Source organism: Mustela erminea, chromosome 15 (assembly GCF_009829155.1).
Source record: "Mustela erminea isolate mMusErm1 chromosome 15, mMusErm1.Pri, whole genome shotgun sequence".
NCBI lineage: Eukaryota > Metazoa > Chordata > Mammalia > Carnivora > Mustelidae > Mustela > Mustela erminea.
The window spans coordinates 1,124,663-1,147,374 of NC_045628.1; the positions used below are offsets into that span (position 1 = coordinate 1,124,663).

The 22,712-nt window shown below is 55.9% G+C and overlaps 1 protein-coding gene across 2 annotated transcripts in view; it reads left to right on the forward strand.

Annotated features, from left to right (window-relative positions):
* The first annotated feature begins 2,694 nt into the window (after nucleotides 1-2,694).
* TUBGCP3 (tubulin gamma complex associated protein 3) overlaps nucleotides 2,695-22,712 on the forward strand; it is a 64,906-nt gene continuing 44,888 nt past the window's right edge. For both annotated transcript variants that reach the window (XM_032314475.1, XM_032314476.1), the window contains exons 1-5: nucleotides 2,695-2,922; nucleotides 12,845-12,952; nucleotides 16,612-16,679; nucleotides 20,898-20,975; nucleotides 22,264-22,481. In XM_032314475.1, coding sequence (XP_032170366.1) covers nucleotides 2,847-2,922; nucleotides 12,845-12,952; nucleotides 16,612-16,679; nucleotides 20,898-20,975; nucleotides 22,264-22,481 — 548 coding nt within the window. In that variant the 5' untranslated portion in view covers nucleotides 2,695-2,846. The remainder of the gene's footprint in view (nucleotides 2,923-12,844; nucleotides 12,953-16,611; nucleotides 16,680-20,897; nucleotides 20,976-22,263; nucleotides 22,482-22,712) is intronic.

Genomic DNA, 22,712 nt, shown 5'->3' on the forward strand with positions numbered 1-22,712 from the left:
CACTGAGCCCCCCAGGCGCCCCATGAGGACAAGGATTTAGTTACATGGACCGCCTGGTTTATTTGGAAGGTCACTTTTCATTTTTGTGTCTCTGTCACAGGCTTGCTGTCCTTCCTCTGGATTACTCGCATCCTGTGGAATTCCAGCTTAATTACTTGCTAACGAGAAAAATCTGTTCTAATTGTTTCAGGCAATCAAGGGTTTCAAGGCCATTCTCGGCAGACGGGGGAGGTTTTACACACTGGATTTTGCAGGTCCCACTGACTAGCGGTTTCACAGTGACTCTAATGTCTCTGCCCCACATCTCAGGGTCCCTCTTCTTCTCAATTAATGTCCTGCCCTTAATAGAAGACTCTTGGCAAGACAGCGTGTCCAACTTGCACCATAATTACAACCTAAACAGTTGAGTCTAGAATCTGGCCCTCAGTTCTATGTCGGGTGTGGAAATGACTTAAAAATAAGTAAAAAATCTTAAAAAAAAAAAAAAAGGGGGCTCCTGGGTGACTCAGTTGATTAGGCATCCAACTATTGGTTTCAGCTTGGGTCATGATCTCAGGGTTGGGAGCTTGAGCCCCACTTGGGCTCCCTGCTCAGAGCAGTTTTCTGGAGACCTTCTCCTTCTCCCTCTAGCCCTCTTCCCACTCAGGCAGTCTCCCTCTCTATAAATAAAATCTTACATAAATTAAAAAAAACAAGAGCTGCTTCTTAGGGCCGCTGTTGGAGCTCCGTGGCCCTATGGCTGCGCCTTAAACTATACCCAGGCTTCCCAGACGCAGCCCAGTCTGGGCCGCCGCTCTGCTGTCTTGGTGTCATCCCTGCTACCAAGACAGTGGCCGACAGCAGCTGCTCCCCCTCCCCAGATCCTGCTCTCAGCCAGCTTTGGTGCTTCGACATGAACAGATTTCACATGCAGAAAGATCCCCAACTGGGGGGCCTGGGGGGCTCCGTCAGTTGGGCGTCTGACTCCAGATTTCGGCTCAGGTCATGATCTCGGGGTTGTGAGATCGAGCCCCGCGCCTGCGCTCAAGGGTAGAGTGTGCTTGAGAGTCTCTCTCCCTCTCCGTCTGCACGTCCCCCGCATACCGTCTTTCTCTCAAACAAATGAAATCTTAAAGAAAGAAATCCCAACATGTCTGAGCTCAGGCGTGGGAGCTACCTGCTCCTGGGATCCCGACGGAGGATCTCTTCCCTGGGACCATTCCCATGAGCATCAACTATACGGTGGGGTCAGTCTGCAAAACGGAAACCACTCCGGCAATCTCAGCGCAGGGCCCGGCAGAGGACTTGGTTACGTGGGGTTGAAGGAGGCGGGGAGGCACTCGGAGGAGCGGGGCAGGAAGCGGCTACTTCGCCTAGGGCTGAAGAGACCCTCAGAAGAGCTGATGTCCCTGTGTCCCGCGTCTGGACTCTTCCGGCGGGAGTGAGATCTGTGAGGAGAGCCGCACAGAGGGGCTGGAACATGACGGGAGGGGCGGGCTGGTCGCAGGCGCTGCCTCAGAGAACCTCCTGCTGCGGGCCTGGACGGGAGAGGGCAGAGGCTCTAGGCTGAGAGCCTCGGTGGTCTCCCTGTGCCCTCCATTTCCCCGGCAGGGACTGGTCTGGCTGAGCCTGCCAGGAGGCCAGCAGTGCCCGGAGCTTGCGTGGCAGCGCTCTCGGGAATGTGGGGCAGATCAGGGGAGGGCAGTGGACGGCCCTGAGAGCGCTCCGGGCAGCCGGCCGGTCCTGCGCACAGCCACCCTCGAGCCCTCCCGGCCGCCCGGTCCTGTCCTTAGTGACACTGGAGGCACCCAGGGTCTTTCTGTCCCACAGCTCGTGGCTCTTCCCCGGCCCTGTGCAGCCGGACCCCACCAGCCCATAAGCGCCCGACGACGCGACACGGTGACGTCCGTCCTCTCTCTTCTGTGCCTCCTTGACGGGGAGTCCGGACGGGGTCAGGACAGAGGTCAGACGTCCTCCGGCCGCCTCCGCACGCGGCCGCGCCTCTGTCAGGGCCTCCCCGCGGGCCGCCGACGGCCACCTGCGCCCTGTCCGCGGGGGCGTCCGACCCAGGCCTCCGGGGACACCCGCGACGGCCCTGAGCTCCCGCGGGGGTCCGGCCGCCGCAGTCGCCGGCAGGGCAGGTCCCGATGCCCCGCAATCGTCTCAGGGCGTCCGGGACCCCGTCCTTCTCCGCGGTCCCCTGCGCGGCCGGGGCTGGGCTTCGGGCTGGGCAGACGGCGCCGGGGTGGGCAGGGTCGGCTCGGCGGCGGCCTCGTCCTCCGCGGGGCTCCGTGTCCGACGGCCCCGCGTCTGCTCTGCGGGGCAGCGGCTCTCGCGTCCTTCCGTGCGTGGCCGGCCGTCGGGGCCCTGCGGCCCGGATCCCTGCGGCCCGGATCCCTGCGGCCCGGATCCCGGCGGGCGCCGCCCCTGACCCCTCCCGGAGACCCGGGCCACCGACCGCCGCGCGGGGCCGTCGTGTGTGCAGGGGCGGGGCCGTCGGGACCCTCCGGGCGGACGTGGGCGGGGCCGTCGGGACCCTCCGGCCGGACGTGGGCGGGGCGGGCGGCGGCTCCGCGCTCCGACGGCCGCTGGGGCCGGGGCGGCCGGGGCCGGAACCCTCCAGGCCCGGCGGCTGTGGTCGGGGGACCGCGCGCGGACGGACCGGGGGACGCTCAGGCCGGCGCACCCGCGGCCCCGGGCGCCGGAAGAAGCGGAGCCTTGTGGGAAGGGCGCGCGGCCTCGGCGGGTTCCGCTAAAATGGCGGCGTCGTCGCCGGCGCTGCCCGCGGGGCCGTAGCCTGTCGCGCGGGTCGGGAGGCCGCGAGGCGAGCGGCGGCCGGGCACGGGCGGGGGCTCCGCAGGGCGAGCATGGCGACCCCGGACCAGAAGTCCCCGAACGTGCTGCTGCAGACCCTGTGCTGCCGCATCCTGGGCAGGAGCGAAGGTAGCGGGGCCGGGCGGGCGGCTCGCGGCCGGGGCGCGTCCAGGGGCGCGGGGCGCGGGGCGCGGGGCCGGCGTTGTGCTGCAGCCCGGGCGGAGGCGGGGGGCAGCCGGCCCGGCAGGGCTGAGTCAGCGCCCCCCGCGCCGCGGTCCGGGTCGGGGCTCCGGGGCCGGCCGCAGGCCTCCGCCCGCCTGGTGGGGGGCGCGGGGCGCGGGGCGTGGGCTGTCAGCGGGGGGGACGCGGCGAGCCGCCCCGCTCCCTGCGCCTCGGGCGGACCCGGCCGCTCCCGGCCGCGTTTCCCTCCTGAGGCCCGAGCGCCCCCCGGACCTCCCGCGCGCCCCGCCGAGGCCGGTCCCGGACGGGGCGGGAAGACGCTGGGCGGGCGCGGGGCCTCGGGACACGGCGCCGCTCGGCCTGTCCTGCGGGACGCGCGGGGACACCGCGGGGCGTCCTGGGGGGTCGCGGACGCCGGCCCCGTCCGTCAGCGCCCGACGCGGCCCGAGACCCTCCGCGAACTCGCCGCGGGCGGGATGCGGGGCGCGGGCCCCCGGGGGCCGCCGCGTGCTGGGCGGGGCGCGGGGAATCCGCAGCGGCGGGCGGGGGCCGGGGGATGCGGCGCCTCGGTGCCCGCGGGTCCGCGCGGTTCCCCGGGCCCGGGCCGCGCTCCCCCGCCTGCGCCTCGCGGCTGGACGCGGAAGCCGCCGGCCGCTCGTCGCTGTCGTGCGTGAACCCGCCGCGGCTGAGACCGTCGGAGGCTCCGGCCCGCGGCCGCCTGAGCGCTCCCAGGGGGTCCGAGCGCCCCCGCCCGCGGGCGCCGCGCCCTCCCCTGCTCCGAGCCGAGTCGGAACCACCCGCAGGCTCCGACAGGGACGCTTCCCTGCGGCTGCTCCGAGCGCGTCCGCCGCTGACCGGTTCGCAGCGCGGCGCGGCCTGCGTCCGACTTGCTCCGCCTCAGTGAGCAACGGAGCCGGGCTGCTGGCGGACTTTACAGAGTTGGACGGCGCGAGCATTTTTCTCTCCTTAAAAAGAGTTTGTTTACTTAGTTATTCATTCGACGGCGCGCGCGCGGGTGCGGGGAGCCCCGCGGGGCCGCGTCCCAGGACCGGAGCCCCAGGTGCCCTGAGAAGACGTTCTCACGAGTGCTGGTTCTCCGATAACTGAAGGCTTCGGGTTCATCCTTTCCCTCTGTCCCGTCACACACCCTGGGCGGCGCCCTTTAGTACTCCTGCTTTTTCAGTGCTGCCATCCTGACGAATCATGGACACCTGTTTTATTTACTTATTTTTTCCCCTAAAGTAAGCCCTACGCCGATGTGGGGCTTGAGCTCATGAGCTTGCATACTCCACGACCCAGCCGAGCTAGGGGGCTGGGGAAGGGGCGGCAGAGACAGAGGGAGGATGCGAGAGTCTTGAGCCACTCCAAGCCCAGCCGGGAGCCCGACGCGGGGCTCCATCCCAGGGGCCTGAGATCATGACCTGAGCCCTGAGCTGAAATCAAGAGGTGGACGCTTAATTAACTGAGCTTCCAGGTGCTCTTTGTCACTTTTATTTATTTATTTGACAGACCTAGATGACAAGTAGGCAGAGAGAGAGTTGGCGCGGGGAGGGGGAAGCAGGCTCCCCAGTGTGCAGAGAGCCTGATGCAGGACTCAGTCTGAGGACCCTGGGATCATGACCTGACCCAAAGGCAGAGGCTTCAACCCACTGAGCCACCCAGGCGCCCCCCCCCCATCACTTTTCATATGAGTTTCATATGAATCAGGTTTTCATAGAGTACTAAAAATTTTTTTCTAGTGGGCTTCAAGGGACCCTCAGACACAAAGCACCAAAGTGTGATGGTATTTGACATTTTTATAAATTTAGTATAACCATTATTTCTCACCTTTTCCAGCCTGAGAATTTGCTAGAAATGCGTACTGCCATCAGTGACAGGAAAGGTCTCCCTGCATCCCTGGCCCTCTCCCAGAGCACGTTTCCCGTATTATGTCTTTGGAGAGTCCTTTCTGTCTGTGGAAACAGTGTTCTTGATGTTACAGTGTTGCACCTCTGTCGGGGACAACTTTCCTTTTCTTACTTTGTAATTCACTGTTTCATAAGAGATCACAAATACAGGAGTTTCTGTTTGGTGAGTATTTCCACGCAGATGCTCAGGTGTGATGACCGTACCCTGTGCCTTGACTTAAGGGGACCCCCTGCCGCGTAGCGGCGCTGGGCGTGTGTCCTGAGCCACAGGGCAGGCCGAGGAAGGAGTCTTGTCTTCCTGGGTCTTGTGCCTCAGGTGGTGTTGCTCTTGGTGTCATGATTTTCCAGAAACGGTGTGCAGCTCTTGATGGAGTTCCTGGTAAGTTATGGTCTTCCCTGATTACATATTCTTGGGGAAATTGGTGTGTGTTAACTAGACATTACTACCTACATCAGGAGTGCCTGGTCGGCTCTCAGTGCAGTGTCTGCCTGCAGCTCGGGTCAGGTCCCGCGTGGTGAGGCTTCTTGCTCTGCAGGGAGTCTGCTGCCCCTTCTCTCTCTGCCCCACTCATGGGCCAGCTCACGGTCTCTTAAGTAAATAAAAATTATAAAAATAATGACACTTACAATAAACGTATGTTGAAATGTGCACCAAATGTCCATTAACATACTGAAATTCCAGAGTTTTCGGCTTCATTTTCAAGTCATGCTTAGTAGTCTTACCATTTTAAAACGAGTTAAATGCAAAAATCCTGATTTAAATTTCTAATACAGTAAGTGCTGTTAGGTTTAACCTGTCTAAATAACCAGACCCTTCTGGGGATCCTTAATCCTCGGAGTGGAAAGGGGGCCTGAGACCGAACAGTCTGAGAACCAAAGATCCAGAACAATGTGTTTGTGTTTTAGTTCTCGTCTGGGAGCACCGCGCTTCATTCGGTGGGAACTGTGCATGGGATCACCTGTGATCTGTGTCAGCCGGACCGCTGGGTCACGGGCCCCTGCTGCCCGGCGGTTGGTTTGTTGGGTTGTTTGTTGTTTGTGTCGACAGTGTCTTACTGCGTCTGAGTCTTCGTGCCTTGTCCCTTTGAATTGTCCACATGGGTTGCTTATCCGGAATTAATCTTGGGACCCTGGCTCCGGGTGCTGAATCTGTGGGAGCGCATGAGCTGGAGGGACGCGGCGCGGCTGACTCCCGAGCCCCGAAGCAGCTGTGGTTCAGCTGGTGCTTTGTCCGCCGGTCCTGTAGGACCGCAGCGTCGTCTGCAGGCAGGAGGAGCACTGAGGCACAGAGTCCAGCCTTACCGGTCAGCTCAGTCTGCCCTGGTCACCTTGGGATGCCCTCGAGGGCACCCAGCGGCGGTGTTGGCGCTCGCCTGAGCGGCGCGCGCCTCTCCCTGCGTCTCTGCGTGCAGTTTTCTTTGATCTGAGTGTGCGTGGAATCCTTCTGGGTTCTTTCTGGAGAAGAAGCCTCATCACACCGGGGGAGGAGAATTTGTTTCCTCTGTGTAATGTACAGGATGAAGAGCAGATTACCTTGCTGAGAGGTTAAATCTGGGTGCTTTGTTGAGTTGCGGTTATGATGGTGGTAGTAGACGTGACATACCTTGAAATAACATTTTCAGATTAATAACAGCCATAAAAATAGCTAATGCTTCTCAAGTACTTAGTCTGCGCTGAAGAGCGTGTGCACCGTGAGCTCGTGTGTTCAGCTCCCAGTGGCGCTGGGGTTGGGGTACTTAGTACCCTCCTCTCGGAGCTGGGGAGACCCACGTCTCTGGTTCCAGCACCTGATGTCTTGAAGTCCTTCCCCCCTGTTCTTCGGTGTCGCACTTGACAGCTTCCCTGTCTGTGAGCTGAGTGGAGGCAGGATAGTGCTGGCCCTGCCTGTGGCACGGCCTCTTGCCTCTGGCCTCACCTGCTAGTTCTAGGGAGGGCGTGTGGGGTCAGCGCAGTGTCCGCTCTCGGGGACTTGTCGGACGCCGTGTCCCGGAGTTCACTGGTACCGGGTCTTCTTAAACAGCTCTTCTCGGAGGCGGGGCGGAGTAGCCCTGGCCTCCCTTCCAGGCTGCCGGCGCCCAGAGCGGTTCGGAGGTGGGAACAGAAGACATTCCTGAGGTGTGTTGTGGCTTAAAAAAAAAAAAAAAAAGTTAAATACTCTTTTAATCTTGGACAGAGCCAGTCATCAGAGAGCTACAGCCGGGCCTCCTCACCTGGGTCTCGACGGACTGACTTCAGCTTGTCTGATTGGGATTTTCGAACCCACCGGCGCCGGCATCCTCTGGGAAATCAGGTGCATGGTCGCACACCGTGGCTCACGTAGCGCCGAGTGGCTCCTCCTGGCAGAGGGCTGCTTCCTCAGAGAGGCCTTCTCCAAGTGGCCCACTTTATGGGGTCCCCCTTTCATTTGTCATTGTGGGATCCTGCCCATTTTCTGAGCAGCTCTGACCACAGGCTGATCAGCTGTGTAGGTCCGTGCCTTGTTTCTCGGATTCTCGCCGAGACGGCCTCGTTAGCCGCTGCTCTGTTCCGCTGCTGGTGTGGGGCGTGGAGCGGCCACTTGGGAATACTCTTCCAGTTCCCGACTGAGCCTAGCGCTGCTCTAGAAACCGAGTAGGATTTGGGGAGTGTTAGCCTAGAGATCTGTAGTGAACGTTGTCTTATACTTCGCAATTTCATCTTCGATGGTTAGGCTGGCTAAACAGCTAATTGCCAATAGTCCGTGTTCCGTGCAGCTGTCCTGGGAAGCTAGGTAGGTTTTACTCAAAAACAGTAAGATGGGTTTGCAAATGTTTGATGTCAGCAAGAAAGATAGACAACAGACTTGGTCGGCAAGGAGGCGGGGTGAGATGCTGCAGGGGACCAGTGCCTCGTGCAGAGACACGGGCGGGGGTGGGGGCGCTGGCAGGGGCGCGCCTCTGGTGTGGAGGAGGTTTGAGTGTTTGTTAGAAAAACCAAAACTTAATGAGACTTTTGGTAGCGACGTTAGTCTGATGTACTTGAATAGGTTGTTAGTAAACTGTGTTTTTGTGGAACTCAGGATCATGGGAATCTGAAGTAATCTTTGAGTAGAATAGCCGCACAGGCACCCCTTTGTAAGCACGTAGTTTCCAGTGCCACATTTTGTTTCTCTCTGAGCAGTGCTGGGGGGCTCGAACTCAACCCCGAGATCAAGACCTGGGCTGGGATCAAGAGTCGGACGCATAACCAACTGAGCCACCGAAGCACCCCAGTGCCACTTTTAATATATATAAAATTAACATTTACTACTTAGAAAACTTTAAAAGTGTGGGAAAGTATGAGGGAGAAAATTAAAACCACTCGCTAATGTTAGGTTTCCGCTGAAACAGTCTATTTCCTTTGCCCCCTCCCCCCGTACTCCCCGAGTCCCGAACACAGTGTGTGCTCTGTGCTTGCCCTGCGTGCGTGCGTGTTCGGGGTGGTGCTTGGGACGGGAAGGCCCCGGGAGGGTCAGGTGGCATTTAGTAGAGAACCAAGTGACGTGCTGGAAGGAGTCCCAGGAAGGTGTGGGGGAAGACGGCCCAGGTCTGCGTGGGATGCAGGCGCCGTGTGCCCCAGGGTGGGCAAGGTGGGGAAGTGTGGCCGGGCGCAGGCAGAGCTGCGGGCCGGAGGGGGCGGGAGGGGGCGGGAGGGCCTCGTGAAGGGGCAAGAGCCGGGTTGGGCGGGCTGTCCTGGTGAGTTTGGGTTTTGTTCTGGGTGTGTTGGGAGGGTTCAGGCAGAGCGATGGTACTACTTACGTTTTAAAAAGATCACTCTGAATTGGGTAATTTCAGGGCGCAAGAGTGGGATGTGGTGACCGAGCTACCGAGGGGACCCCTTCAGGTGAACGGCGGCTGTGGAGTAAATCCCCCGCGTGGGGCTGCTTGGCTCACGGAGAACGCATGCGTAGCTTTTAGAGACCCTGCCGGGATGTTTTGCGGAGCATCAGCATCAGCATCAGCATCGGTTCCAGCTCCGGGAGCTCACCGAGTCCCCGAGGGCTCCCTGCCGGGTGGTTTTTATTGCTGCGGTTCTAACAGACGAATAATGGTGGCTCTTTGTGGCTTTAAATTGTGTTTCCCTGGGACGCCTGGGTGGCTCAGTTTGTTAAGCCTCTGCCTCAGCTCAGGTCATGATCCCAGGGTCCTGGGATCGAGTCCCGCATCAGGCTCCTTGCTCAGCCGGGGAGCCTGCTTCTCTGCCTGCTTGTGTTCTCCCGCTCGCGCGCGCGCGCTCTCTCTCTCTCTCTGACAAATAAATAAATAAATAAAATCTTTACAAAAAATATAATTGTGTTTCCCTGACGGTCAATGTCTTCGACCCTCTTGTCTTGTGTTTCTTTGCTGTTCATCTTCTTGGTGAATTGTCCGTTGGGAACTTTTGCTTTTGTTTTTACGGTTTTCTTCCCCCCTTTCCTGCATTTTGAGAGTTCTCTCTGTGCATCTGGATTCAAGTCCTTTTCTGTGTTTTGCAAATGTTTTCTGAGCATTTTCATTCTCTTAACATTGTCCTTTGCACAGCAAGAGTTTAATCGTGGATGGACTCCAGTAATCACATTTTGTTATGGTTTAGGATTTTGGTATTTTATGTAGAATCTCTTTGTCTAACTCCAAGTCACAAAGATGTCTTCTGTTGGTTTTTTTCCCTCTCAGAGTGTTGTGGGCTCATGTTTTATGCTTACTACGACATAGTTTGCATTGATTCTTGTATATGTTGTATGCTGTGTGCCGACATTCTTTTCTGAGTTTGGAAAAGAAACCCATCACCCCCCCCCCCCATTTAATTTGCTTTATTCTTTAAGGTTTTTAAAACAGCTTTAAAAACCTGTTTTTTAAGAAAAGATTTTACTTGTTAAGGGTGAGCAGGGCGGGGGGAGGTGGTGGGACCGAGGGAGAAGGAGAGAATCTGAAGCAGACTCTGCTGAACACGAGCCCAGCTCGGGGCTTGGTCGCAGGACCCCGAGTTCATGACCGAGCTGAAGTCAAGAGTCGAGCCACCCAGGCGCCCCTGAAAACATGGTGATACCATGGCCCCATTCCAGATCAAGACATCCTGATTGCTGAAAGATGGGGTTTAGAATCAGTATGTTTTTAGGGCGCCTGGGTGGCTCAGTGGGTTAAGCCGCTGCCTTCGGCTCAGGTCATGATCTCAGGGTCCCAGGATCGAGCCCCACATCGGGCTCTCTGCTCAGCAGGGAACGTGCTTCCTCCTCTCTCTCTGCTTGCCTCTCTGCCTGCTTGTGATTTGTCTCTGTCAAATAAATAAATAAAATCTTTAAAAAAAAAATCTTTAGAATCAGTATGTTTTTAAGCGTAAACTTCAATTTTAGAATGAGTTTCGATTTACAGAGACATGGGGACTGCCGTAGAGCGTCCCCTAGGGCTGCGACCTCCCCGTTACTGGCGGCTTACATTAGGATGGTAGGTCGTGCAGTGAGGGACTCTCTCAACGCAGTCACTGCATGCTTCCCATAGATTTCCTCACTACTGCCGGATGTCGCTTTGCTCCTATAGGGTTCCTGCAAGGCACCGTGTGACCTTGAGCTGTCCTGTCTCCTTGGGCTCCTGTTGGCTCTGATAGTTTCTCGGACTTTAAAAATCACTATTTTTTCGATGACCTTGACAGTTTTGAGGATTGAAAGTTACTTTACAGAACATCTCAGTTGGAATTTAGCTGGTGTTTTTTTCGCTCGAAACTAGACTGTGATTCTGTCTGTTGGGCAGAAGGCCCCAGAGTCCAGAGTGCCCTTCTCATCGCCTTATATCTGGGGTGTATGGTGTCAGGGCGCCCGTCACGTGGTCACTGCGGTCTTGACCTGGATTGCCTGGCTGAGGTATGTCTGTCAGTTGTCTCCTCTGCCCGGAGCTCTTCCCCACTCCCAGGCTCCCCTCTTGGCTGGGCAGACGCCACGCGGCCCATGCGTACCTGCTGGGCGTCATGGTGCACCTGCCCCTTGAGGCCGGCGGCTGCAGAAGGGACTTGACCTTCGTTTTCAGAAGTTTCTGTGGGATCAGCGACAGTATTTCCACTTTGATCCCTGAATTTGTGTTTGTCTTTTCTTGATCACAAATTTGTTTCTCAATTCCAGTTTTTAAGAACCAGCTTTTGGTTTCACTGATTTTGTTTTTCTTATTTTTGCTGTAAATTTCATTGATTTTTGCTTTTATCTTTATTATTTCTTAATGGTCTGAGTTTAGTTTGCTTTTCTTTTTCTAGATTTTATTCTGTAAGCTGAGATTATTGACTTGAAACCTGTCTTCCTTTTTTTTTTTTTTTTTTTTTTAAGATTTTATGTATTTATTTGACAGACTGCACAAGTTGGCAGAGAGACAGGCAGAGAGAGAGAGAGGAGGAAGCAGGCTCCCCACTGAGCAGAGAGCCTGATGCGGGGCTCGATCCCAGGACCCTGGGATCATGACCTGAGCCGAAGGCAGAGGCTTAACCCACTGAGCCACCCAGGCGCCCCAAGAGACCCGTCTTCCTTTTTAATAAAAGCATTTTATACTCTACATTTTTCCCCCAAACACTGTTTCAGCTGAACCCCACATATTTTAATGTGTTGTGTTTCCATTTTCATTCAGTTCAAGATGTTTTCTGATTTTCTTTGAGACTTTCTCTGGCTGTCGTGCTATGTAGGGCCATGTTGATTGCCTTGCAGACGGGGGAGGATTTTTCTGTTACTGATCTCAAGTGTAATTCTTAATTCTGTTCCTCGTGGAGAACGCACTTCGAGTAATTTTGGTTATTTTGTATTTAATAAGGTTTGTTCTGTGACCCCCAGCTTAGTCTGTCCTGGTGAGTGCTCCCCGTGTGTTTGAAACTTCCGTAAGTGCCACCTGGGCTCGGCCAGGCCCGCTTGGCTCCGGGCTGCTCAGGTCTGCATCCTTGGTCGTTCTCTGATTTTTCTGACGACGGAGGAAAGGCACTTTTGCCCATGGTGCCTGTTGGACTGTCTGGGGTTTCGTTGTGTTCGTGGTTTTGGGGATGTAGGTTGGGGTGCGCCCTGCGGGGTGGTTGTGCTTCAGGGAAAGGTAGGGCTGTTGCTGCTGTTACCTTGTAAGGATGTTGACTCCGGGGCCTGGGAAGGAGGCTGGGGTCTGTCGTTCAGTCTGCTGCTTCTACTTCATGTCCTTGGCTGTCCTCGTGTCCAGCCAGACCCTCTGTGCTTTGTCTGGGCGAGGTCCTCCCTGCTCGTCTGGGTGAGCGGGAAGCGGCAGAGGCCCCGGGACTCTGTTCTCCAGCCGGACTTCCCGCCCGACCTCGTCTGCCCCAGGTCACTCACACCTTCCGCGCGGGGGAGGCTGCAGGTCCCCCTCTCCGGAGCCTCCCTGGTTTCCTGTTGGCACTCGTGTCGTGCGCCCCGCCCCCTCCAGCGGACACTGGACCTGGAGCCTCCCGCTCCTCACACTGGTTGACTTCTCTTCGCTGTGGTTTCCGCCTTGTGTCCTTTGCCCCGTGGGTTTCTGCTTTTGTACAAACAGAATTCTTGATGCTCAGTGGGGTTTTCGGCGGGAGTGGAGGCAGACGTCTGTGGTTAAGCCGCCGTCCCGATCCGGGGTGCCAGCGTGCTTTGATTCTCAAGATCCCCTTCGGTGCTCCGCGTCTGTGGATCCAGTCAGCCTTGGAATGTCTTGGGGTTCGCCGGGACACGCCTGCCTCTCACGGGCCGCGTTCGGTCTGCGACTGTCCCTGCTCCTTTTTTGTGGTGACCGGCCCAGGTCACCGTCTGTCTCCTAGGATTCTTCACGCTGCGGCCCTGCTGCTGTCTCCTTTCCGTGGTTTAGGGAACCGTATTTTATTCATTCATGTGCTTTGGTCTCTTACGAGCTCCTCTGTCCGCTCAGGGAAGACCTGAAGGAGGTGGGAGCTCCATGGGGGTCCGCGGTCCGCCATCTGCACCTGACGCCAGGCGGCGAGCGCATTCCCTGAGCGCCAGTGACCTGCGACCTCCTGTTGTTCCCTTGCAGCTGACGTGGCCCAGCAGTTCCAGTACGCCGTGCGCGTCATCGGCAGCAACTTCGCCCCGACGGTCGAGAGAGACGAATTTCTTGTAGCGGAAAAAATCAAGAAAGAACGTACGTATTTTTTTCGGTGTCACAGTGTGTAGGATTTTTGAACTTGTGTGCGTGCGTTTACATACACACGTGTGCAGACGTGCGGTTCCAGGCATGGTGTAATTACAGGTGCTGTTAGCGTGTATATAAAACATGTATTAAAAACATCGACAAGGGGTGCCTGGGTGGCGCGATGGGTTAAGCCTCTGCCTTCGGCTCAGGTCATGATCCCAGGGTCCTGGGATCGAGTCCCGCATTGGGCTCTCTGCTCAACCGGGAGCCTGCTTCCTCCTCTCTCTCTGTCTGCTTGTGATCTCGGTGTGTCCAATAAATAAATAAAATCTTTAAAGAAAAATATGGACAACTTAATTGTGTCTTTTATTAGAACATAGTGCAAGAGAGTTTTTAATTTATTTTTTTTATTTTTTCAAAGATTTATTTATTTAATTGAAGTAGCGAGCATTAGGGGAGGTGCAGAGGGAGAGGGAGAGGAGCAGGCTGCCGGCTGAGCTCAGAGCCCGACCTGGAGCTCAATCCCAGAACCCTGGGGTCATGACCTGAGCCAAATCAAGAGTCAGACGCCTCTTAGAGGGAGCCCCCAGGTGGCCCCAGGCGTGCCAGCAGAATGTGCGGGTGCAGGCGATGAAGCTGGCTGCGAGCTCCGGGCCATCCTGCTGCTTGTGGGGCTTACGCGCCCCCTCCGCGCCCTCTGACCAGGTGCCATGGAGCGGCACAGTAGCCTCTGCTGATGTCCGCATCCAGACTTCTGGTACTGTAGAAGTTGTGAGCATTTTCATTCTGAGCTGTACTGCAGGCTCTCGTAGACATCATTCATTACCTTCGAGAAGAAAGCTCTTCCGTTATTAGCTCTGGGTTGCTGACGTGTTTGTTCTCTGTGCGAGGTGGGGCCCCGGCACTGTGTGAGGGACGGCGCTTTGCACAGAGCGGTCCACATAGGAAGATTTCTCTCGTGCCCGTTGGAGGGTGGCTTTTCTCTGGAGGCCGGCGCCTCGCGGTTCTCTGGGCTGTCCGAGCCCAGCCTCGGCTGCCAGAAAGCAGGCCGTGCCGTGAAGGTCACCGCGCTCTCCCTGCTGAGGCCTGGCCTGGCTCTGAACTGCCTGGACGAAATGGGCTTTGGACTGACTTCAGCTTGGCAAGTCCGTAATGATGCCTTCTAGGATTTCCCTTCTTTGTGGCATAGTCACCCGAGCTGGTGCGTCCTTTACTGCGTTTGACCCGTGGTCTGCACGCCCTGCTGTGGAGCCCAGCCCGGGGGGGCGGCCCTGCTGGCGAGGTGGTGCCACTCGGGTACCTTGGCTTGGCCGTCCTCCCCTCGGCACAGCCCTGAAGTGACCCTTCCATTGGTGTTACCGAGCGTAATGTGTTATTTAGGGGAGGGACAGAAATGGAGGACTTATCCTGCTGTTAACTCTAAAATCTTATTGTTTTAAAAAAATTTTATTTGAGAGAGAGGGAATGAGAGGGGGAAGGTCAGAGCAAGAAGCAGAGTCCGTGCTGAGCAGGGAGCCCAATGCGGGACTTGAGCCCCGTACTCTGGGATCATGACCCGAGCCAAAGGCAGGCGCCCAACCAGCTGAACCACCCAGGCACCCCTAAAATCTTATTTTTATTTACATTTCTTGTCTGTAAAGCTGAACATAAGAGCCCCGCTCTCCTGGAGCTGTAACACTATCACATCTCGGATTATTTTAGTATTTCGGACTTTAGATTATTTTCCATTTTGGATGATTAGTGACATCTCTGGCCATCAGGAACTGTGTTAACAGACCGTTCCCTTTGCAGATTCGCATCTCAAGGCCTCCTGGGGCGCATGTGTGCGAACGCGTAGTGAGGAGGGCCCATGGTGTGATGAACACTGGGCGTGGTACGCAGCCCACGAGTTGTTGAGCGCTACGTCTGAAACTAGTGTCCTACTTGCTGGCTCATTGAGTGGAAAAAGTTTGAACTCAGAGTCATAGGACAGGCAGCGACATTGCTGGAGTGGATGTTGCAAAGAAGTCTTGGGATCTCCTTTAAGAAGAAAGCTGTGGTCGTGCATAGTTGGGGTGTGTGTACCTTCTGCGGTTTTGCAGACCGGTGTGTCGACGCAGCACGCCTTTTCTGCCTCTTCCCACCAGGTGGCTGTTGCTCTCTTGGGTACCCCACGCTGTCAGCACCCTCTCGGGTTCTGAGGCGGCCCAGCTGCCGGCGGTGCAGTATTACTGATGTTTCTCTTGTGTCATGGTCACCACGGACTTCCCGGTTTCATTAAATCTTACGTAGAAGCTTTTTGATACTTGAGTACAGTCTTCAGTAGATTGAATTAAGGTAGTTCTGTCCTTTGGAATAATACAAAAGTCATTTTCCATTTTATATGGTGGACTTAAAGTACAAAACAGTAGCACATTTTATACTGAAACAAATTGCAAAACTGATCATGTGTGACAAAATTTAACACCTAATGATTTCTGAATTTCTCACATTAGTGAGTGGGGTACATTGTAAGTAAAGATTCGTTTTGCAGTCTGACAGATAAAACATTTTCTGGTGAATGTTGTTTATTTTTATTTGTGTTATGTACAGTGTTGTTGTTCCGTGATTGTTTGCATGTGTGAATTAGTGTCGGTCTCATTCTATAGAAAGAACATCTCTTGCTTAACTTAATGACTGTATTTATTTGGAGTATTTTTGTATATTTGAAAAGGAAATTAGTTGAATTTTAATTGCATTATCTTAGTTGAAAGCATTTTGTAGCAATACCCTTCAGGCAGTTTTGCTTTTAGGACAACTTGGTAGGGCAGATGGGACAGGGGTGACAAAACCTCTGGTCTGTGGTTCGTGAGGTCGGAACGTGATACCAAGAACCATTCCCAGCTGGTGTGCATGAGAAAGGATCGGCCGGCAAGCCAGTTACTGTCTTTCTGCAAACCGGTTGGAGCATTTAGAGCTCCGTGAACTTGGCTGATGAGATCTCCAGACAGCAGTCCTGCTGCCGTTCGCTCGGTGGTGAAGGTGGCACCTCTTCTTCCGGGGCGGGCGCGCGCACAGCTGCTGTGTGCGGTGTGGCAGGTGTGGGTGCGTGGGGTCTCCTCCCTTGGGGCCCGGGCCCAGCCTGTGGCCTCATCCTTTGTGGAACGGATCAGAGCACGGGCACCTGGCTCGTTCTTTGGCTCCCAGGAAGCCAGTGAGTGTAGCGCAGGCATCTGAAGACGTTTACTGGTGTCTGCTCCGTGTCCGCGGAAACACTGGCGGCGTGCGGTCCCGAGTCAGGCTATTGTGAAGGCTTCGCTCATTGCCGTCTGGATTCAGCACTGCCACGGCGTTCTCACCTACGTCTGGCTCCAGGGAGTCGCTGAGGAGTCAAACTGGTTGTCCTCGGCCTCACCGGACTGCTTGTTGATGTTTGCAGATAGAACCCAAAGGTCCCATCATTCTGTTACTTCAGCCAACTCTCTCGTAAACTCTGATTGCAGCCTCGTGTTGTCCAGATTTTACAAATGTCAGAGAGATTAAAGGCACCGACTGAGTCTGCAGAGCTGGAACGTCACCTGTTGGCGAGTTACTTCGACTCTTAAGCTCGGGATTCTTTGCAGACGCCAGTTACCTGTTTCCGTGGGTGAAGCGACCGTACGGGGATTTCGGACACGGTTAACATCCCCTTTTCTCTGCTCACTTTCCAGTTATCCGGCAAAGACGAGAGGCGGACGCTGCCTTGTTCTCGGAGCTGCACAGGAAGTTACACTCCCAGGTACGGCATGTCCTGCGGGGTCGCGGCCGGCGGGCCGCTCTGGGGGCTGGGCGCCGCGTTCCACTTGTCTGCGTTGAGTGGTGGCTTCTAACAGTAGATTGCGTTTGCTTCTTAAGAGCTTTTCAACATTAAAAGTAAGTTTTAGGATTTAATGGCACATCGCTGATGAAGTCGAGGGAGGCCGTGTGGGGGGAGTCATGGGGATTAGGGACGGCTGAGCTCCTGGGGCAGAGGGCTCCGTTCCCTCGTGGGGAGGGGGCACACTGGTGCGGGTCTTCACCACACATCACACCGAGTGCCGGTCCTCTAGATCCGCGCTCCTGTTCTGGGATCAGGCCCCGATCGGGGCTGTTCGAGTGAATAACTGAAAAAAATTTTGATTTTGAACATTTTGTGATTGGATGTTGATAACTTGCCCACAAGTGATTTGTGTTTTTTTTTAAACCTTTTCTTCCCCTAAACAGAAGCCTCTGCTCTCCTGTACACGCATAGATTAACCGGGGGTGAGAGTCCTGTGTTCTGCCGGGACGGAAGTGTAGCTCATGTAGCTCTCCCCTCCCCCGTCACGGAGAAGAGAGGCCACAGAAGCTTCGTGCTTGGCTCTTTGAGTACAGTGATTTTTACTGAGTTGTGCCTAAGCCTCTTAGAGATTGAACTCGTCTTTCAAGTTTCTCTATTTGTTTTCTTTTCTTTTTTTTTTTAAAGATTTTTAAAAAAAATTTGACAGAGATCTCAAGTAGGCAGAGAGGCAGACAGAGAGAGAGGAGGAAGCAGGCTCCCCGCTGAGCAGAGAGCCCGATGGGGGCTCGATCCCAGGACCCGGGGATCATGACCTGAGCCGCAGGCAGAGGCTTTAACCCACTGAGCCACCCAGGCGCCCCTCTCTTTATTTCTAATTTAAAATGGTGGTTTTCCAAATTGTGTTTGGAACACTGACTGCTCATTCTTAGACAGTGTTTAGACAGCCGGCTCCCTGGGGCTGACAGCCAGGCAGCGGGGCTCATTGCGCGGCTGAAAGGGGTCGGGCGGTGCTGGGCCGCGGCAGGACCGCTCGTAACTAAGCTGGTCAGGAGAACACCCGCAGAGTAGCAGCCATCCCGTCTGCCGTCGATGTTTCTTCCCGTCGTCCCACTGAGGGCCCTTCTCGGCTGTTCATCCTGTGAGGCGCGGGCAGGACTCCGGGCGTGGCAGGAGTGAGGTTGGGGACGGGGACCCGGAATTCCCCGGTGGCAGTCTCGATGTCGCCGAGCTGGCTAGAGGCGCAGCGAGTGCGCCGTGGTGCCTGCCGGGAGAAAGGGGCACGGGGTAGGGGTGGCGCGGGGCAGGTGGAGGGTCAGGGCTGGCCGGTGGCCGGCCGTGCAGGGGTGACGTTGGTCAGGAGGGATGAGTGCCGCCTGACGCCGGCACGTCGGGTAGTAGCCGCTTCACACAGCCGCTGGTTCTGAAGTCCCTCCGGGTCTTCGGGCCTCGTGTGTCCTCTTGCCGTTGGGCTCAGGTTGTGCGTCTGAGGTTTACGCCGGAGTCGGGGTCCTGAGATGTCAGACGCTAGGTAGCAGGGCCTGAAGCGGGTCAGAAGCATCTAAGACGTCTGAGGCTGTGCCCGCGGATCGCCCCCCCTTCTGTGCGCTGCTTTGGGCTCTGGGGGCCTGAGGGCCGTGGGGGCTGCCTCTGCGTGGGGCCCCCTGGGGCTGACGGGGCTCCGGGCGGTGAGCCCCGCTGCTCCCCACTCCTGCCAGGCGGCAGCTTGGCGCTGGCTCCACAGCCCGGGCACGGCCATGCCCTGCTCCCTGGCTCTGGGGAGCGGCGTCCTCTCTGGCCCCTCGGGCCTGCCTGCGGGTGGGGGTCCCGTGTTCCCTGCGGTGCGCGCCCCTCTGCAGGGCCCCTGCCTCGCTCGCCCCTCAGGCTGTTCTGCTGACAGGGGCGCCTCCTGCACAGGCGCCACTTGCTGGGGTGTTGGTGCCCAGCTCCATACGCTTCTGCAGCTTCCTCTGCTGTGCCCTGTGTGTTGTCTGGGTTTCTCCAGGCCAGGGCGGTGGGTCCACCCTGGGACACGTGCTGCACCAGGACAGCCTGTGTTGCCTTCCCAAAGCCCCCGCCGCTGGGGGCCCCCTCCCCCGCACTGAAGGGCCCTTCTGTATTTCTTGTTTCACAGCCCCGGGGGGCCGTTCACTGCTGTCCAGGCTCGCCCTGCTCTTTCCTCTGTATTTTCCTTTTTTGGACCTTTGTTTGACCTGGTTTGTTAAGGGGCAGCCAGAAGCTGAGTGTCACGTTGACTCCGCTTCTCTCCCCTTGCGCGGCGTCCCAGGGCTTGTTCGTGCTTCCGCGCAGGCGGGCCTCTCCGCGGTCCCCCGGGAGTCAGGCAGGCCTCGGTTTGCAGCCCAGCTTTCGGGGATGGAGGCCGCTTAGCTTTTCACCTCTGGCTCTGTGGTTTGTGGGGCGAAGAGTGAAGCCCGTGTCCCCACGTGGGTGTGCCGACGGCAGGAGGCCGTGTGTGGAGGACGTCCCCCGTGGGCTTCCTGCAGCGGCAGTGCCCTTAGCTGACTGCCCGCCCCCTTGAAGGAGATGGGATCCGGTGAGGAGCGGCCCCTCGGACGCGGGCAGACGGGCTTCAGGCCTTGCTCCTGTGTCCGTGGGTCCCCGAGCCCGAGGCCTGCCCACGGGGCTGTGAAGGTTGTCTGGGTAGATGCTGGGTCACCGCGTGCCCGCCTTGCCCTTGGCCGAATGACTTGTCCTTGTCATTGTCCTCCTGAATGACTGCAGTTTCCTGTGCATCTCGTCTTGTCTCCGCAGTCCGGCCTCCAGGGACTGTCGGCAGGTGCGGTCAGGCCGTTGCAGGCTTCCTGCTGTCCCACGTTTTGGTCCACACAGGAGACCCCTTTGTCTGAGGCTTCATTCCATTCCCAGTGTCCATGCTCCTGCCTGGCGTTAGCCGGGTTCATCTGTGTCCGCTTTCCTGAAAAGGCCGTCCTGCTCCGTCCTCTGCGTGCGTCGCCCGTTTCTGTAGGAGACCCTGTCCTCTCTGGGGTCCTTTTGTAAGCATTGGGCCACTTGAGACCCCCACCCCAGGTCCGAGATGTTCTGTGTCCCACCAGGGGGCCTCTGCTGGTTTGTCTCTTTGCCACCAGAGTGAGGACTGTTGGGGCTGGTGAGCTTATTATTTCTGGAAAATTATGTGTAAATCAGGTTTTTTTTTTTTTTTAAAGAGTTTTCTTTATTTGACAGAGAGATCACAGCAGGCAGAGAGTCAGGCAGAGAGAGAGGTGGGGAGAAGCAGGCTTCCTGCGGAGCAGAGAGCCTGATGCGGGGCTCGATCCCAAGACCCTGAGATCACGACCTGAGCCGAAGGCAGTGGCTTAACCCACTGAGCTACCCAGGCAGCCCAGTAAATCAGTTTTTTAAGTTAGATCATAAGTTAAATACCTGAGATGAGCCTTTTCTTTTACGAAACTTCCAAGGCGTATTTTCTATAATGAAGAACTTGTGTAAAGTGAGCATAGCCATTGCAGTTCTGTAAATAAAAGGTGTTTACGTATTCCAGCTTGTGCATCCAAAGGCAAGGCCGTATGAATAGAGGAGAAACACTCTGTAAATCCGGGAAGAAACACATGGAGGGTGGGCTGCTGCTGACGGGGGAGTCCGGGTGCGGCCAGAGACTGTTGGGAGCGAATGAGCTCCCGAAGGCGGCCTCCCGCAGACACCTGGCGTTGAGCTTGTCCTGGCAGCTCCTCTTTCAGGACCTTAGGTGTAGGTGTGCGTGATGCTGAGGCTTACAGCGTGTGCGTTACAGGTGCTTTTTCTTTCTTCCTGCAATGCTCTTTTATGGCCAATGGCACTTTGTGGGGGTGGGGTGGGAAGCAGTCACCTGTTCTATGATGGCATTTTTTTAATACTTGCTATGCTTAGGAAGTTGGTTATTCTAAAAATTATTCTAAGGGGGAACTGCAGTTAATCTGGAATCCGGAATAGGGTGATTCACAAACGTTCTCATTAGGGACTACGGAATCGTTTTCAGCGGGGGATGACCCCTCGAGAGCGTTATTTCCAGCCCTGCTCAGTGGGCAGTGCTGTCGGCAATCCCTGAAAAATGAGCGCCCTTAGACTCGGGATCATGCAAATTAAAAGAACGCGTTTCTAGTTCGGAAATGTAATTTAGGAGAGCGGTAGGTAAAACTGGAAAGTAGTGCTAACTTGTTCTTGTAATGTTTTCTTTTTAAACAGGGAGTTTTGAAAAATAAATGGTCAATTCTCTACCTCTTGCTAAGCCTTAGTGAAGATCCGCGCAAGCAGCCGAACAAGGTGAGAGGCTCTGTTTCCGCAGCTCGTGCCTTGTCTTCCTCGGACCCGCTCAGTGTCGGAGCGGAGCCTGCGCGGGGGGGCGGGAGGGGCAGAGGCAGGCCGAGATCCCAGGGTCTTGTGGGACAACTATACCAAGTTTTGACAGGAATTGGCTTCTGTGCTTAAGGAAATAATAAGAGAATAAACAACTTGTCCAGTTTTCTTGGCATTCATGGCAGGTCAAGAGATTTTCTTTTCTTTTTTTTCCTAAAAGATTTTATTTATTTGTCAGAGAGCCAGTGAGGACAAGCCGAGGGAGTGGCAGGCAGAGGGACAAGCAGGCTCCTCATTGGGCGAAGAGGAGCCCCATGTGGGACTCCATTCCAGGACCCTGGGATCATGACCTGAACTGAAGCAGAGGCTTCACCCACTGAGTCCCCAGGCGCCCCTCTTTCTTTAGAGCGGGTACTCACTTTTCCGCACTTAGGTCGTTGTCTCAGATGTGACCGTGTCCGTGGACGAGAGCGGGAAAACGGTTTTCACAGGTTACCGACAGGAGCATGCTGCAGTTTTGTGTGGGTTAGAGGCCTTTCAGGTTTTCTTGGGTCTTCACATATCATCACGAGCATTGATTACTGTCCTGCCCGTGTGAACTGTGTTGTCACGCGGGCTCAGTCTGTGGCCTGTGCGGTGTCCAGAAGAGCTGTCGGGCTGCCGCGGGCCCAGGGTGTCCGCTGCGAGGTCTGCTCTACTGCAGGGACCTGCGTGCCTCCCGGGGGGCTCTCTGTGTCGAAAGCCTCCGTGTGAGTAACGAGCGCGTTTTGATTTTAGAGTAGTGCCTGCAGACACCCCTGCAGACACATTTGAGTAATCATTTGGGTTTTAGTGTGCTTGGATTCTGTAGAATGTGTTCAGTTGTCAGACCATGTGGCAGTTTTGGAGTTTAGAAAACATTCTGCAGTGAGTCGGTTCTGCCATGTTTCAGAGTATAACAAATTATTGCTACTGAGTACCAACTTGATTACAGAACCAACATCTGAATATATGTTATCTTTATGGATTTGGGAAGTGTTCTGTAATTTTGGTATTTTTTTTAAGATTTTATTATTTTAGGGGGAGAGAGAAAGCACAGAAGCGGGGGGAGGGAGAGAGAGACAGACAGACTTCACACCGAGCATGGAGCCCAATGTAGGGCTTGATCCCACAACCCTGAGGTCACGACCAGAACTGAAACCAAGAGTCGGATGCTGAACTGACTGATCCACCCAGGCGGCCCTGTGTCTCTATTCTTAATGGATTTCCTTTCCAGGTTTCCACCTATGCCGCATTATTTGCCCAAGCGTTACCAAGAGATGCTCACTCGACTCCCTACTACTACGCCAGGCCTCAGACTCTGCCGCTGAACTACCAGGACCGCAGCACCCAGTCGGCCCAGAGCGCCGGCAGCCTGGGAAGCAGTGGCGTCAGCAGCATAAGTGTGTACGCCTTAAATGGCCCGACCCCAACGCCACAGTGTCTCCTTCCAGGGTAAATCCAGTTTGCACACGCAGTCGCTTAACCAGTAGAGACGGAAGAATCCTCAGACTTTGATCAGGCATTTTGTGTGTTCACTGAAACTCTGTAGAGCCTCGTGTGTGCCGTGAATGTTCTAGGCACTGTATCTGATGTGCTTCCTCCTAGGATTTTATTCTTTCCAAAAACTGTTTCCAGTGGGAATTCTTTGCACTTCTAGTTGTGGTTGACCGTGACGATGTTTGG